Source organism: Chlorocebus sabaeus, chromosome 20 (genome assembly GCF_047675955.1).
Source record: "Chlorocebus sabaeus isolate Y175 chromosome 20, mChlSab1.0.hap1, whole genome shotgun sequence".
NCBI classification, from domain to species: domain Eukaryota; kingdom Metazoa; phylum Chordata; class Mammalia; order Primates; family Cercopithecidae; genus Chlorocebus; species Chlorocebus sabaeus.
In genome coordinates, this window is record NC_132923.1 from 129,110,379 (window position 1) to 129,127,728 (window position 17,350).

Below are 17,350 nucleotides of genomic sequence, written 5' to 3' on the forward strand. Positions count from 1 at the left end.
GATGTACTGTAGGGTCCTGAGTGAGTTCTGAGGAGTTGGTACAAAGAGGGAAGGCTTTGCTGAGACCAGGGTCACTGGTATTCAGGCCCTATTCCCGGTGCCCGATTCACCAAATGAAAATGTGGCCCCAAGGAAAGAAGATACTCCAACGAAGTTCCGCACAAGACCAGACTTCGAAGCCTTCGCGGGGGAGAAAACGATACAACCTTCGGAAACTGACCGTAAAGATCACAGCGACTGTAACGCACCGGACTCTGCAGGCTTACCCCGTCCCTGCTTTTTACCTGTATGTCATCCATGGGCTGGGCGCATTCTTCATTTTCTGCACTATCACGGTAGGACCCCAGCTCTGTATTCACCACCTCTCTGTTAGCCATCATCAGGACACTCATTGGTTCCCGTGGACGCACCTGTGAAGGTGCTGCCTCCTTTCCTACACTGGTCCCCTTCGGATTTCCAGTCACCTGTACTGTAGACACACCAATGTAAAGATCTTTGGAATTCCACTTTCCTACAGGCTGAGATCCAGAGGCTTGAAATGCTGCAGTCTCTGGAGTGGGAGGGGAGAGTTCCCGGCTGAAGTCCCTCACTCCTTCACTGGGGCTGAGTGTCTTGGGGACAGACTGCTTAGAACTAGGGCTTTGCTTCCTGATATTTGGCTCTTCCAGACTCAGTGCAGTGGGAAGCAGCTTCTCCTGCCTTGTCTGGAAGTACTCAGGGTTCAATTTATGCTTTTTGGGAGCCGGATAATCTTTGTGGCTCTCACTGCTGTAGTAATTAGAGGGTTCAGAACGAGGTCTTCTCAGCTCTGAAAAGTACAGTAGAAAGGATAGTCAGGACAGGAGATACAACTAGGAATCCTAAAGAATCAACACTTTCTCTATGCCTGAGAGACACCAAGCGCAAAGCCGGAACTCAAGACCCGTCCCTAACGTTTCAATATCCCCAGGAGCATACATCAGATTCAGATCCTCCTCCTCCAAAATTATGTATTTCTTGCATGAACACAGAACTTTTGCTACTTTCTTCTGTACTGGGGGAGGGGGCAGCACTAGGCACTCTTAAGGAAAAATCAGAAACATTAACAAAAAATCGGAAATGTTTGTGACTATCCTATGGACTTTGCTGAGGGCAGCTGCATGAAAGCAAACGGGATCTCTGTCAAGCTCTGAGATGTCATGATTCTGAATTCTTACCTGGGTTGGTGCTTGCAATAACAGTGACTCCCTTGGGTATTTCTGGAGAGCTGATGGCTTCGCTGTGCCACTGGGCCATCCAGCTCTCTGTGCTGGGTTCTTCGCTTGCAGGACAGTGGATTCTGGGGTTCTGTCCCAGCTGAGCCTGCTCATCTCTCTGCAGGTGCTCCAGACACTCTGCTAATTTCACATGACCCCGTGACCTGGCAATTCCCAAAGGCAGCCTTCCTAGAGAGTCAGGAATCGAGATGGCCCGACGGTCCCACTTGTACAGCACGACGGCGGCTTCCAAGTGCCCTAGGGCACATGCCCACATCTAGAAGACAGGGAAACACGGCAAGCGTTCTCAATCAGAGGTCAAGACCAGACCTGACTTTTGCCATTGGGGCCAACTGACAAACTGGTCCTTGCTGGCAATCTCGGTGGGGCCACTGAAGATTCCCATCCCAAAGTATCTCCAAAACATGCCATGTGTCAGCAAGAGACAACAGTGGGAACCAGGCATATCCGATGCCAGGCTGGAAGGATGGTGAGGGGGCTACATGAACCCATTCCTTACCAGAGGGGTACAGGAGAAGTGATCCACATTCAAAGGGTCAACTTCCAGTTCCAGGTCAATGCTATCCGCGTGCTTTGTACTATAAGGGAGAGCACCAGAAATTATCACACTATTCATCACCGTTAAAAGGAAACACCAGAGTGTTATAAAACCCCACCAAGATGAAACCCAACTGGGCATATAACATCCCCATGGTGAAGAAACAGAGTGTCCCAGGGCAGTGTGGACACTCCATTTGGCGAGGGGTTCAAAGAAAATAACAAATCCAACATTTAATTATTATCTTACTGGGTATTTCTTGGGAAGAAGTTCATAAAACTCCCTGGGAAACTGTCCTAGGACAAAGCCCTTTGCTCGCCGGCTATAAAGCGGCCCGAACGGGTACATTTCTTCCGCGGGTGGCAGTGCTCAGGAAGAATGTGAGCGAGGACGCGTGAGGCGGACCCCCAGCTAGCTGCACCACAGCCTTACCGCCATTTGATGAGGGTCTGGATGAGGGTGGCATAGCCCTGGGCAGCGGCCAGGTGGAGGAGGGTCATTCCGCGGAACGTTTTTGAGTGGATCAAGTGCTTGGACTTCGCCCAGCAGGCTCGGCTCATCATCTTCTCGCATACCACGACCACACGGCTCTCAAAGCAGCTCCCCAGGGTCCCGGTACCAGAAGCACACTGTCACGGAAAAGCGCAGGTTACGACCTCAGGACTAAAGGCCTTCCACCCCATCAGCGCTTTGATGTAGGGGAAACAAATGCTTTACGATTAGAAACTCACAACGGAAAACGGAAAACACTGAAAATAAAGAAACATTGGCTGGGCATGCTGGCTCATGCCTGAAAGCCCAGCACTTTGGGAGGCTGAGGTGGGCAGATCACTTGCAGTCAGGAGTTCAAGACCAGCCTGGCCAACCCTAACCCTAACCCTGTTTCTACTAAAAATATAAAAATTAGCCAGGCGTCGTGGTAGGTACCTGTAATCCCAGCTACTCAGAGGTTGAGGCATGAGAATCACTTAAACTGAGGAGGCGGAGGTTGCAGTGAGCCAAGATTGAGCCACTGCACTCCAGCCTGGGCGGCAGAGTGAAACTGTGTCTCAAAGTAAAAAACAAAACAAACAAAAATTAGCGGGGTGTGGTGGTGTGCACCTGTAGTCCCAGCTACTCGGGAGGCTGAGGTGGGAAGATTGCCTGAGCCTGGAGAGTTCAAGGCTACAGTGAGCTGTGATCGTGCCACTGCATTCCAGCCTGGGTGACAGAGCGAGACCTTGTCTCAAAAAATAACAACAACAACAAAAAACCCCAAACCCCCAAGAACCGTCCATGAAATTGAGACTAGAATGTGCTTAGCTTCAGCTCAGTAGCACCTTTGTAAAGTTAACAACTCGAAAGACATGAGTCTATCTATTACGGCTGACACTCTGATTAGGAACTTTATGCCGATTCATCTTGGGGAAAGTATACACAGCCTTAAAAAAAAAAAAAAGGGGCTCGGCTCTAGCCTTCCTGTAAGCAGTAAACTGTTATGAGACAGTGGAGCAGAATAGCTTTCCTCATGTTTCCACTGGCGGGTATAGTGGCTCTTTCACTCTCTTGCTTCTTCTTAATTTTTTTTTTTTTTTTTTTTTTGGAGACAGAGTCTCGCTCTGTCACCCAGGTTGGAGTGCAGTGGCAAGATCTTGGCTCACTCCAACCTCTACCTCCTAGGTTCAAGCGATTTCTAGCTAATTTTTGTATTTTTAGTGGAGACAGGTCTCACCATGTTGGCCAGGCTGTTCTCGAACTCCTGACCTCAAGTTATCTGCCCACCTCAGCCTCCCAAAGTGCAAGGTTTACAGGCATGAGCCACCGCGCCCAGCCTCTTGCTGCTTCTGAAGGAGAATTAGATCACTTAGATGTGGATTGTTTTTTCCTTAAAGAAATGACTAAAAGTATCTAATAATAATCCAGTCCTTTGTATAAAGTAAAAAGGATACTGAGGAAAGCATTTAGAGATCTTGAAATTTAAGCATTATTAATCACAACAAGGGCTACAGGAAAGAGAAATTTACTAATTTTAACCACATGGGTTACTTCCTATGACTCAGTTGTAACGGAAGAAAAATAAAATCAAAGTTAGTAAACTTCAACAGCTTATCTGAGTCTCTGTGATAGCAGTTTTATGTTTAACACTTCCCCAAATAAATGGCACTTCTAGGCTAATTTGTATCTCTGGTGTTATTTAAAAAGTACTTTTTTTTTTTCTGGCAATACACTCCATAAACTTTACTTACTACAGAAATCCTATGCCTCCTCGCGGATTTTTATTTTTAAATGTGGAAAAAATGCCTCCCAAAATAAAAAAGGCACATGATGGGATTGTTACGTCGGCCCCATCAGAGCTGTAGAAACACCTACAGGAGCAGACTTGGGCGAACCCAACATGCCACAAACTGACCTTGACTCAAAAGGCCAAGGCACAGCCATTCCACACACACCAGACACGCTCATCAGCACATGGAAATCACCAGAGTGAATGAAAAAGGAATTTTTTTTTTTTTTTTTGTATTAAACAAAAACAGTCATGTCTCTATCCTGCATGGCAAACACAGACATTTACTGAAATCAACCGAAGCTGATGAAAAGATATTCAATGGTGGTTAATACGGGATGAGATTCTAGACCAGTTGCGTGGTGGCTGAGCTTTAAAATGACATTACATACCATTCCTTTTTTTTTTTTTTTGAGACGGAGTCTCGCTCTGTCCCCCAGGCTGGAGTGCAGTGGCCGGATCTCAGCTCACTGCAAGCTCCACCTCCCGGGTTTACGCCATTCTCCTGCCTCAGTCTCCCAAGTAGCTGGGACTACAGGTGCCCGCCACCTTGCCTGGCTAGTTTTTTGTATTTTTTAGTAGAGATGGGGTTTCACCGTGTTAGTCAAGATGGTCTCCATCTCCTGACCTCGTGATTCGCCCATCTCGGCCTCCCAAAGTGCTGGGATTACAGGTTTGAGCCACCGTGCCCGGCAACATACCATTCCTTTTATGCCACTTTTGTTGGTGAAAGAAAAAGCATTTTAAGGAGATCTCTTATGTGAGCCATGAGGTAAATTAATGATTACATCTTTTATAAAACTTAGTACTATCAGCCAGGCGCAGTGGCTCATGCCTGTAATCCCAGCACTTCAGGAGGACAAGGTGGGCAGATCACCTGAGGTCGGGAGTTCAAGATCAGCCTGACCAACATGGAGAAACCCCGTTTCTACTAAAAATACAAAATTAGCTGGGCGTGGTGGCGCATGCCTGTAATCCCAGCTACTAGGGAGGCTGAGGCAGGAGAATCACTTGAACCTAGGAGGCAGAGGTTACAGCGAGCCGAGATTGCGCCATTGCACTCCTGCCTGGGCAACAAGAGCAAAACTCTGTCTCAACAACAAAACAACACCACCACCACCACCACCACCACCACCTAGTACTATCAGGTGAAAAAGAAGCCTATCTTAGGCCGGGTGTGGTGGCTCACGCCTGCAATCCTAGCACTTTGGGAGGCCAAGGTGGGTGGATCACCTGAGGTCAGGAGTTTGAGACCAGCCTGGCCAACATGGTGAAACCCCATCTCTTACTAAAAAGACAAAATTAGCTGGGCGTGGTGGCACATGCCTGTAATCCCAGCTACTAGGGAGGCTGAGGCAGGAGAGTCACTTGAACCTGGGAGGTGGAGGTCGCGGTGAGCCATGATTGTGTCACTGCACTGCAGCCTGGGCGACAGAGCAAGACTCCATGTCAAAAAGGAAAAAAAGAAGCCTATCTTAGCCTTAATAATATTTTACTGTGTGCCAAGTCATTTCTTTCCTGCTGATTTCTGAAGATGGGGGAGCAATATGAAAATGTGAGGAGGAAAGAGGCTAGCTTTTTGGGTGTGACATATGATGCTATTTTAACCTATTATTATTTGAAATATTACTAATACTCGATATTTATGAGGTTCATAAAACCAAAAATATTCACCTAAAAACTTAACTGTGTAAAGGAAATTATCATTTGTCTTGAAGAGAAAGAGGGGTCATTATTTGAAGTTTTTTTTGCAAAGACTGAGTAGTGGAGATAAAAAATACCATCAGCTCCTTTAAATTTATCTTGGGGTCCCGAGAAATAATTTCTCCCTGGGAGACTTCCCCAAAACGAACTTCCTAAATGAAATGTATATAAAGCCTTCAAGACCAATGGGACTCTGAAACAATATTTGGTAATTTACCTGTATTTGGCAATATCATACATTCTTCATGGAACTTACAGAAAGTTTGTGAAAGACGCTGTAATGCATAATGTCATTCTACACTGAATCATTACATAAACACTTCTTTGGGCTCTTTTCATATTGACCTTGAGTTTATAAAAGGCTTATATGAATTACTGAATTCAATTATGTTTTATACCTATACTTAAGATAGAGATAAAATACAGAATAGAAAGTAGGAAGATTCTAAGTTAAATCTGAACCCTAGCAGAATCTGAGTCACCATCTGGCCTTTTTTTTTTTTTTTTTTTTTTTTTTTTTTTTTTGAGATAGGGTCTTATTCTATTGACCAGGTTGGAGTGCAGTGGAGTGATCATGGCTCACTGCAGCCTCAACTCCCAGGCTCAAGTGATCCTCCCACTTCAGCCTCCTGAATAGTTGGGACCACAGGGATGTACCACCACGCCTAACTTTTAAATTTTTTTTTCGAGAGACAGGGTCTCAGTATGTTGCCCAGGCTGGTCTTGAACTCCTGGGCTCAAGCAATCCTCCCGTCTTGGCCTCCTAAAGTGCTGGGATTATAGGCGTGAGCCACCACGCCCAGCTGGCATCTATTTTCCAATTGGTTGTCCTTAACTCCCACTGCCCTGTAATTCAGTAGTGAATTCTGAGATGAATAGACATAACTTAAGGATTAGGTGGGTAAACAACTGAGAAGCTCCACATTCCAAAGCTTCTTCCATACTGCACAGATTGTAATGCTTAAAAGCACAGGTACTGTAAAGTACTCCCTCAGGCCTTCTGCCTGAATTCAGGGATAGCATCAGCAGCAGAGAAGAGGCCTGTGATCCATCCACTGCCACGCCAATCCATAAACATGAAGCGAAACGGGAGCCAAGCATCAGCACCGCCTCATACCTGTGCCTGGCTCCCTCCATTCCCGCTCCCGCTGCCGCCTCCACTGCTGCCGCCTCCGCTCGCCTGTTTGTGCTGCTGGGACCCCGTCATCTCAGCCATCCTCCTCTCCATCTGCTCCAGTCGTTCCAGGATGGACATCCTGAACTGGTTATCTAGGGCAGAGCAGGAGGAAGAGTAAGGTTGGGTTCTGGAAGAAAAGCAGTCAACATGTGGCCTTGCCCGCTTTGCGAGACCAGCATCCAAATGCTGTCCGTAACTTCACCAAAACAGAGAGGTCTCTGCAGGCCAGAGTTCCCCAGCACGATCATGAGTCTGTCACCTCACACAGGATGGTGGCATCTTCAGCAGCCCAAAGTTCTCGGATAAAGGACCAGAAAACATCTTTTTGTCAGAGATCAAAAAGAGGTTCAGGTTCCTGCCCCCCAGTTTCTTTGTCAAATTCCCCAATGGAAACCCTGACATGAGATCTGGTAGAGAGCCCTCTAGAGCGAGCAAAATAAATAAATACAATTTAAATTAAACTAGTAGAAGAAAGCAATCATGGCAAGAAAGGAAGGTATGTTAGACCAAATTTAAAAAAAAAAAAAAAAAGGTAGTATCTCTTTTACCAAAACACTGAGTTTTTATCAAAAAAAAAAAAAATTTTCAATTTTATTTCCTGACCCAGGCTCTAGCTTTTATAATTTATTTCAGGAACAGCATTATTCGGTGCCTGAGAATGTTACACCCTTTTTTGTTTTGAGACAGTCTCACGTTGTTGTCCAGACTGGAGTGCAGTGGTGTGATCTAGGCTTACCCGCAACTTCCACTTCCCAGGCTCAAGCCATCCTCCCACCTCAGCCTCCCAAGTAGATGGAACCACAGTGTGCACCACCATGCCCAGCTAATTTTTGTTTTAGTGGTTTTTTTTGTTTGTTTTTAGAGATGGAGCTTCACCCATGTTGCCCAGGCTGGTCTCAAACTCCCGGGCTCGAGGAATCAAAGTGCCGGGAGTACAGGCATGAACCACCATACCCAGCCACATTTCATTTTTTTTTCTTTTTTGAGACAGAGTCTCGTGGTGCCGTCCAGGCTGGAGTACAGTGGCGCAATCTCGGCTCACTGCAAGCCTCAGCCTCCCAAATAGCTGGGACTACAGACGCCTGCCACCACACCTGGCTAATTTTAGTATTTTTAGTAGAGACGGAGTTTCACTATGTTGGCCAGACTGGTCTTGAACTCCTGACCTCGGGATCTGCCTGACTCGGCCTCCCAAACTGCTGGGATTACAGGTGTGAGCCACTGCACCCAGCCCCACATTTCTTTTAACACGTGTCTCATCAGAGACAAACATAAATAGGTACTTCAACTTCTACATCAGAGAAACAACAGGAATTACTATTGGAGCTAGGATTGAAACTCAAAGAGAAAACATGTTGTGATTCTGTACCACTTTACTAAGATTAGAACACATCTCTCCACATTCCTGCATTTACACACACGTGTGTGTGCACATACAAGCATACACATTAGAGTTGGGTCACCTATCCGTGTACATAAGAGGAGTTAAATCGATGTGAAAATCAATCTGCCCATACTCGCTTCATATATATATAATATATATATTATATATGTCATATGACATATCATATATAAAATATATGATCTATAATAATATATATGTTAAAATGTATATATATATATGGAGAGAGATTTTTCTGAGATGGAAGCTCACTCTGTTGCTTAGGCTGGAGTGCAGTGGCATGATCTCGGCTCACTGCAACCTCCGCCTCCTGGGTTCAAGCAATTATCCTGGCTCAGCCACCCGAGTAGCTGGGACTACAGGCCACCACGCCCAGCTACATTTTTTTGTATTTTTAGTAGAGATGGGGTTTCACCATGTTGGCCAGGCTGGTCGTGAACTCCTGACCTCAATTAATCTGTCTGCCTCAGCCTCCCAGACTGCTGGGATTACAGGCGTGAGACCCGGCACCTTGCCACACTTCACAAATTTTAAGGAACACTGTGCCAGCTATTCAATAGCAAACAGGGGAGGTCTCTCCCTGCTTGAGCACAGGTAGACCTTGGTAAGTGAAGAAGGCAGCATAATGTGATAAGGAGGGATGGGGTGGGGACAAAGTTTAGACAAGTCAGGAAAGGTGACACTTCGAGTTTGATCAGTATGATGAGAAGGAGCCAAATATGTCCAGAACTGGGGCCTGGTAATAGCACATGAAAAGGCCCTGAGGCAGGGCATTCAGGGAGCAGAAGACTGCGTGGCTGGAGCACAGAGGTAGGGAGGGCAGGAGACGACAGAGCTGGGGGTGTGCAGGAGCCAGACAGTGAACGGCTATGCAGAGCCCTGGCTCTGCCATATAATAGCTGTGTAGCTTTGAACTTAGAACAAGACCTTTAATGCCTCAGTTTCCTCACCCCTTAAATGGGGACAGTAGTTATACCTACCTCAGAGAACTGTTAATCTATGTAAGTGCTCAGAACACGATAAATCCTAGGTTAGCATGCTTGCCATCATCATCATCTTTAGACAAATGAAGTCAATGTCTGTAGAAGCTGACTGAACAGCTGTGACCACATATTTCTCCTCCAACTGTTGAGAACATAACTATTTTCAAAATACAGTCATCTGAATTATGCAAAGGGATAATCTGGAAAAGAAATATTTTATCACCACTCCTTACCATCCTGACTAAAAATTCCAAGACTAGTGAGCAAAGCGTACGACGGTTCCATGTGAGAGAAAACAACAGGCAGAGCTAGCACTCACAGAATGCTTCCTGCATGCCAGGCACCACTGTGTCACTGTGCAGATATTAACTCATTTACTCTTCACAACCATCGCATGAGGTAAGTATTGCTATTATCCTCATTTTCCAGATGAGAAAACTGAGGCACATGGATATAACCCATCTGTTTGGCCCCAGGGCCGGGAGTATAACCAGATATGCCAAGAAGAAGGAAGGGTGATGGGAAGAGAAGATGCACAGGCATGAGGCAGTCTTACCAGAAGAAGACAATATTCTCACTCTCCAGAAAGCTTAGCTCTACTCAAAAAACAGTCAATACCCAGTCAGCAGTTCAGTCCTCACTTCAGATGAAACTGATTTTACTTTACTAAAACACAAAAGCAAGAAGAAGACTGCTTTTTAAGAATCTTGATATTATTTTCTGGCTGGGCACGGTGGCTCACGCCTGTAATCCCAGCACTTTCAGAGGCTGAGACAGATCGCCTGAGGTCAGGAGTTCAAGACCAGCCTGGCCAACATGGTGAAGCCCCGTCTCTACTAACAATACAAAAAAGTTAACCAAGTGTAGTGGTACATGCCTGTAGTCCCAGCTACTCAGGAGGCTGATGCAGAAAAATCGCTTGAACTCAGGAGGTGGAGGTTACAGTGAGCCGAGATGACACCACTGCACTCTAGCCTGGATGATAGAATGAGACTCTGTTTCAAAAAGAAAAAAAAAAAAAAGGTTCCTCATACTATTTTCTAATAAACTACTTCCAGGAACAACAATGCAAGAAAGACACTTCCTCTTTTAAAGTGAAAAATAACGTCTTCCTTCCAATAGCACAACTATGGATGGACAGACACAGGCAAACTTGGAGGATCCCGCCACTAAGCGTCTCACTCAGTGGCAACTCCCCGCAGGGAAGTAACTGAATACACGCTGTGTGGGGTAACCTGCACACAGCTGTTCTCATCCTGTGACTACCAGCAGAAAACACAAGATGACTACAGAGGTGGCGCTGGTGTCCTTACTCCAGATGCCATGCCTCTCTGTTAGAAACCTGAAATCTTGCAGATCACAGGTCTCTTCCATCTGAAGCCTAAGAAGTTGACTCTTCAGTTAGAGTCCAGTTCCAAGCAGCATGGCAGTTGCCCTATGCGGAATATTATAAACTCGCCTGCTTGTTCCTAATGCTGCTAAGTCAGACAACCATTTGTCTCAGAACCTACTCGGGGATCCTCATGCATCCCATCAAAATGGCTTGACTGAATTTTAAACCTCCACAGCCACAGATCTGTGATTTCTTCTGCGAGTCTACAAATCTTGCATCTGGTGAACGAGTTTTCAGTATCCATTTGACTTGTTCCAGAGGAACCACTCTGCAACTGAGTGGCCAAGATCAATATCCCATGGCAGACAAAGGGGCAGAAAAGCACCAAAAGCGCGCTCTGAGCTGTGGTCAGCCTGGAGCGAGCCTGCCTGCTGCCCGTGGAGGTGGCTTTGTGCTGCAGTGCGCTGCAGTGCGGTCCCCGCATCAGCTGTCCCCTGCCCATCCCCCTGTCAAGCACGGACACTGCAGACACAGACCTTCCCTGACATCACTGAGTCAGGCCCTGCCCACGGCATCTCCTGCTCCAACAGTCACAATGACACTGTGTGTGCCACAGAGCTGACCAGCTTTTGTTCCCCAGCTGCACTCCCTGTTGCTATGCTGTGAGTGCACGATATTAAGCTGCTCCGAGAAGCACTTCATGAAAATACTCAGAAGCAATTATGTGCCTCTTAACAAAATCATATCACGCATAACGGCATCTCTGAGTCTCTCAATTCCAAAGGGGAAGGGGGTGATAACTAAAATAAAAAACCAATCTCAAATGCAAATGACTGAGCTGGCATCCCAGGGAGTGAGGTCTGCTGCACTCTGCTGCCCAAGTTCAGACACACTTTCTCCTCACATGTCCTTTCCTCTGCACAGGGCCAGGGCCCAGCTCTTGGGGTTGTAAGGCTTAGGTGGATACAATGATGGTCTTTACATCTCCATACTAGCAAGCCAAAAGCAACACCTTTATGCTTGTTTTGGTTTTATAGCTTTATCAGGATAATTAAAACACTGTGAAATATTTGGCAAATTGAGAGCTGTGCACTGCTTTAACTGTATACTGTGTGTGATAACAGGATACAGGCAATATAATTACTTAGAAGCAAAGAAGAATTTCTGATCATTAGAGTAAAAAAGTACATTTGAAGGATTCACTTATTCATGCACAAATATTCACTGGAGCACCTACTATGTAACCAGGCAGTAGGGAGGACCTAGAACAGCAGTGAAAACATCCTTGTCCTCTTTTGTTGACCAACAAATAATTTATGCAGTTCGAACAAACCTGGAGTTTTAAATTAATAAAAGGCGGAGAAGGGGGAGTAGGCATAATGCATAGATTTAGGGGGCTGATGAGTTTGGTCCTAGTTCTCACCCATGATGCTTCAAAGACAAGAGGGTCAGCTTTGAGGGCTTCCAAGTGGATGTCCTTAGGACAGCCCGACTGGAGCAGCTGAACCCCTCCATTGCGAGAAAATTCTGCACAGAAGGAAAGTTACAAGTGCAAGTTTCCATGGGCACATGAGGCTCAGAGGTGGCTCAAGGCCAGAGGAGGCTCCAGAGGTCCCAGCAAAGAAAGCCAGCTGCTCTAGCTCCACCTCCTGCCTGGTAGTTCTGAGATTTTTAGTTCTTATCCTGAAATATTAGGCTATATCCGTCGCACCAGAAGAACAAGTTCCTGCTTCATCACAGAACAGACACTCTATTATTTGCTGCGGTGAGTGAACTCTGGACAAGGGTACGGAAAACAGGTGCACAGAGGTCTGTTTCTAGTAACACAGGCTGGCCTCCTGTTGAAGACATGAGGATGACAGACGCATAATCCAGAGACAGACACGACCATCCTAAGCATTGTACCCAAGAAAACAAACATTTACATAATATTTCTACACATACATGCTTTGGTAAAAAACAGTATAAGGAGCCACCTACTTAGACCCTTCTAGGTATCAATACAAACCTCACAAAGGTTACTTGCAATGATACCCTACCCTTAAGTGGGAAAAATGATAGAACTTCTGTGGTCACACAGAAGGCCATAAATAAATATATATAGTTTACATCCTGCGGGGTGTACAAGTGATGTTAGACCCAGAACTGCACTGAGCTGTCAGCCACGTCCTCCCCAGCGAAACTACAAACTTTCTGAGGGCATGGAAGAGCAGGGCAGAATAGGAAAAGGCAAAAGCAAAAAAAAAATCCTTTGACAGACAAGGAAGTATCAAATGACACAAAGTGTCAACTGGGCTGAGGTTCCCCAGCTCTTAACCCCCTGGGTAAGTCCCATAACTCCTGGATGTAAAGACTCAGGCAAAGTGAGGTCTGAATGTCTTACTTCTGGTGCAGAACCTCTGGGTGTGAGTCTCAGCTTCCCTTCCAGTGGCAGAGTCTCCATGCATGACCCACCTGCCTGTTCCTTGCTAGAAGCCATGTGCTGTGAGTGTGTGTGTGTGATCCACCCGCCTGTTCCTGGCTGGAGGCCGTGTGCTGCCCTGGATGGGGGTTTCTGCTCATCCCAGTGACCATTCCTCTAGACCAGTGGTTCTCAAACTTTAGGAGGGCTTCTTAAGACAGACTGCTGAGCCCTATTCCCAGAGTTTTGGTCCAGTGGGTCTGAGTGAGACCCAGAAGTTGCATTGCTAACAAGGTCCCCAGCAGTGCTGATGCTTCTGGTCTAGGGCCACATTTCAAGAACCGCTGCCCTAAGACCCTGGACTGTTTCCACAGTGAAAGAATGACTCCTCTCTCCTCCACCCAAGTGCCTGTTAAAGAATGACCCCAGAACCACCTGCTCAAACAGCAGCGGAGATTCCTACCCAGCATGGGTACGTGAGGCATCACTTTATCTGAACCATGCCAGAGCTGTCCACAGTAGCTCTGTCGACAATTACTGGGCGCACATTTTCTTCTCAAGCACCCCACCAACTCAGATCAGGCAAAACTTGAAAACGATTTAAAACCCAGCCACCTGTGCTGCTGTCTGCAACAGATCAAGTACTCCTCTACCATTCCCATTGCATCGGACCTCTTTATTACTTTGTCCTTGACTCAGCTGACAACATGGGCTGTCTTTCCAGGTGTCTGTCTCTGCCTCTCGTGCTTCTCTAAAGCAGTCTATTTTCCTGAATGGTTCCAGGGAATGAGGAAGGATACATTCACCTTCATGCAGTAGTTTCTTCCCGCTACCTTCCAGACATGCACACGCACGTAAATCCCCGGACAAAAAGTCAATCATTCTGATGGCTTTCGTAGCAGCCGTCTGGCTCGTGATTCATTCAAAGCTTCTCTTCGTGAACCTCTTCTCCCTGCACGCCTTTTTTGTGGAAGCAGCAGTTTTAGCCTGGGCAGCTCTGAGACAGTGCAAAGAACACTGGAGTAGAAATAAGAGCCCCAGGTTTAATCCTGTCACTGTGTGACTTTGGAAAAATAATTCCCATTTTGCACCACAATTTTCTCATCTGTAAAATGGGGATGTTTATATGTATCTTCTTGTTTGTGAGCATGAAATAAATAAATGCAATCTTTTTCAGGGATATGGCTCTCTTACGCCTGAGCTATTATTAGACTGGGCCTTCTGCCCAGCCCTATCTATGGGAACACTGTTAAAAAATTAAACATTTTTTTGAGTAATTTTAGATTTACAGATAAGTTGCAAAGATCGTAGAGTTCCCATGTGCCCCTCACTCATTTTCCTCTAACATGGTATCTTATTGTAACCACGGGACATTTGCCAAAACTAAGAAACTAGTATTGGTATATTAGAGTTATTAACTAAATTAAAGACTTGAATCCGATTATAGCACTTTTTCCAGAACGTCCTTTTTCTGTTCTAGGATCTAACCCAGGATCCCACATTGTGTTTAGTTTTGAAGTCTCCTTAGTATCCTTGGCTCTGTGACAGTTTCTCCATATTTCTTTACTTTTCAAGATTTTAACAGTTTTAGGCCGGGCGCGGTGGCTCACACCTGCAATCCCAGCACTTTGGGAGGCCGAGGCGGGTGGATCACCTTAAGTCAGGAGTTTGAGACTAGCCTGGCCAACATGGTGAAACCTGTCTCTACTAAAAACACAAAAATTAGCTGGGCGTGGTGTTGGGCACCTGTAATCCCAGCTACTCGGGAGGTTGAGGCAGGAGAGTTGCTTGAACCCAGGAGGCAGAGGTTGCAGTGAGCCAAGATCACACTACTGAACTCCAGCCTGCCAGCCTGGGTGACAGAGTGAAACTCTGTCTCAAAAAAAAAGGTTTGAACAGTTTTGAAGAATACTGGTCACATACTCTGTAGACATCCCTCAACTTAGGTTTGCCTGGTGTTTTCTTTTCTTTTTTTTTTTTTTTTGAGACGGAGTCTTGCTCAGTTGCCCAGGCTGGAGTGTGGTGGCGCGATCTCAGCTCATTGCAAGCTCCGCCTCCCGGGTTCTTGCCATTCTCCTGCTTCAGCCTCCCGAGTAGCTGGGACTACAGGCGCCCGCCACTACACCCGGCTAGTTTTTTGTATTTTTAGTAGAGACGGGGTTTCACCATGTTAGACAGGATGGTCTCGATCTCCTGACCTCGTGATCCGCCTGTCTCGGCCTCCCAAAGTGCTGGGATTACAGGCTTGAGCCACCGCGGCTGGCCTGCCTGGTGTTTTCTAATCCTTAGACTGGGTTCTGGGTTTTTAGGAAGAGTATCAGAGGTGAGGTGCCATCTTCATCACACATAATCAGAGGGTATAATGATGTCCTGGTGAGGTCAGCCTCCATCACTTGGTTAAGGCAATGTTTGCTACATTTCTCTACTGTGAAGTTACAATTTTTCTCTTTCCATTCTTTGGAACTAAGTCACTAAGTCCAGTCCCAACAACAAGCAGGTAACTAAGTTCCACCTTGCAGATGGGGGAGTATCTACATGTATTATTTGGAGTTCTCCTGTAAGTAAGATTTGTCCTTATTTAATGTATTTAATCAATCACTTATATATATCAGTATGGACTCCTGAACATGTATTCTAAACTTTGGGTCACAACCTGATACTGTTATTTATTTTGTTGCTCCCAGTGTTCCAGCTTTGGCCATCAGCTCTTTCTGGCTGACCCTTGTGCCCCTCTGACGTGCCCTCATCCTTTTTTCTTCCTTTTAGCACTTCTTTCCTTTCTGGCATTACAAGATGCTCCAGAATCATCTTTCATTTCCCCTGTGCCAGCCCTAGAACTGTCCATTTCTCTAAGGAGTGGAGCTTTGGTTCTTTTTATTGGAGAATGGTATTTAGAAACCAAGATCTGAGTGCTGAGTGTTCATTGCTATTGAGGTATCACTGCTTCTAGGCCTTCTTGATGAGCAGAGCTAAGAAATATATGTATGGGCCGGGCGCGGTGGCTCAAGCCTGTAATCCCAGCACTTTGGGAGGCCGAGATGGGCGGATCACGAGGTCAGGAGATTGAGACCATCCTGGCTAACCCGGTGAAACCCTGTCTCTACTAAAAAAAGAAAATACAAAAAACTAGCCAGGCGAGGTGGTGGGCGCCTGTAGTCCCAGCTACTCGGGAGGCTGAGGCAGGAGAATGGCGTGAACCTGGGAGGCGGAGCTTGCAGTGAGCTGAGATCTGGCCACCGCACTCCAGCTTGGGTGACAAAAAAAAAGAAAAGAAAAGAAAAGAAATATATGTATGTATAATAATCCATGTATGTACACTTATCTATAGTTATTTCTGTATCTACCTGTATACACAATAATGTAAACATGAGTTCCTACTGATGTCTCTGTGTCTAATACAGCACTGCAGTGTTTATTAGAGCCTTCTGAGGGCATTTTTTTTTTTAGAGCTGGGGTCTTGCTATGTTGCCCAGACTGGTCCTGAACTCCTGACCTCAAGCTATCCTCCTGCCTGCCTCAGCCTTCCAAAGTGCTGCAATTACAGGCATGAGCCACCATGCCCAGCTGGCATTTTAAAAATAGATTAAATGATGATGAAAGTAACTGTGTGTTACCTAGCTATAATAAACCAATAGATAAAATGCTGAAAAGAAACCTTATTGATATATTAAACTTAAAAAAAAAAGAGACCTTCTGGTTTAATTCCTGTATCCCAAAAGTATAAGCAAAGGGTATAGTATAATAGTATATTCATTTACATTATACTTCAATTGTTAGTTTCCAACAATATTAGAAAGCGTAAGTATAAATAGAAAGAGACTCATAATCCCAGAATAGCTTTGAGTATTACGACGATCGAGAAGAAGATGAAAACACTCTTGCAACCAATAACTGGCCCAACGGTCAAGGAATGGTTAGTTGGGGCTTCGGATTCCCTTTTGCTGGGTCCGCCCCTTCCTAGCCTCTCCATCAGGGCTGTTCCACAAAGTGTCACACAGCACAGTCAGGGGACATATTTTCCTCTTTCTCTGACAGGGATTCCTAGCCTTCAAAGGGACTCACTTTAAAATGTCCCAAATTAATATTCACTTAAATGTTTAAAATTTCTTTGCAATGTTTTAAAGACAGAGACAATTTCATGAAATCAGACACCCACAGTGTGTTCTAAGTTTAGAAGGGCTGGGATTTGCTGCTGTAAAAGTGGAGAATCCCGAGTGTCTGGGCGTCTGCTGTGAGTGAGAAAGTGTCTACACCAGGAAACCAGCTCCTGGCCAGATTTCCCAGGCCCTCAGG

At 45.8% G+C, this 17,350-nt stretch overlaps 1 protein-coding gene across 30 annotated transcripts in view; it reads right to left on the bottom strand.

The window, feature by feature from the left end:
• CAMTA1 (calmodulin binding transcription activator 1) overlaps positions 1–17,350 on the bottom strand; it is a 975,861-nt gene that overhangs the window by 30,332 nt on the left and 928,179 nt on the right. For 16 of the 30 annotated variants that reach the window (XM_037985395.2, XM_037985394.2, XM_037985393.2 and 13 more), the window contains 5 exons: positions 6,879–7,030; positions 2,227–2,423; positions 1,756–1,834; positions 1,197–1,512; positions 285–808 (listed from right to left, as the gene is read on the bottom strand). In XM_037985395.2, coding sequence (XP_037841323.2) covers positions 285–808; positions 1,197–1,512; positions 1,756–1,834; positions 2,227–2,423; positions 6,879–7,030 — 1,268 coding nt within the window. The remainder of the gene's footprint in view (positions 1–284; positions 809–1,196; positions 1,513–1,755; positions 1,835–2,226; positions 2,424–6,878; positions 7,031–17,350) is intronic. The other 14 variants (XM_037985400.2, XM_073007868.1, XM_037985398.2 and 11 more) reach the window with 1 other exon arrangement.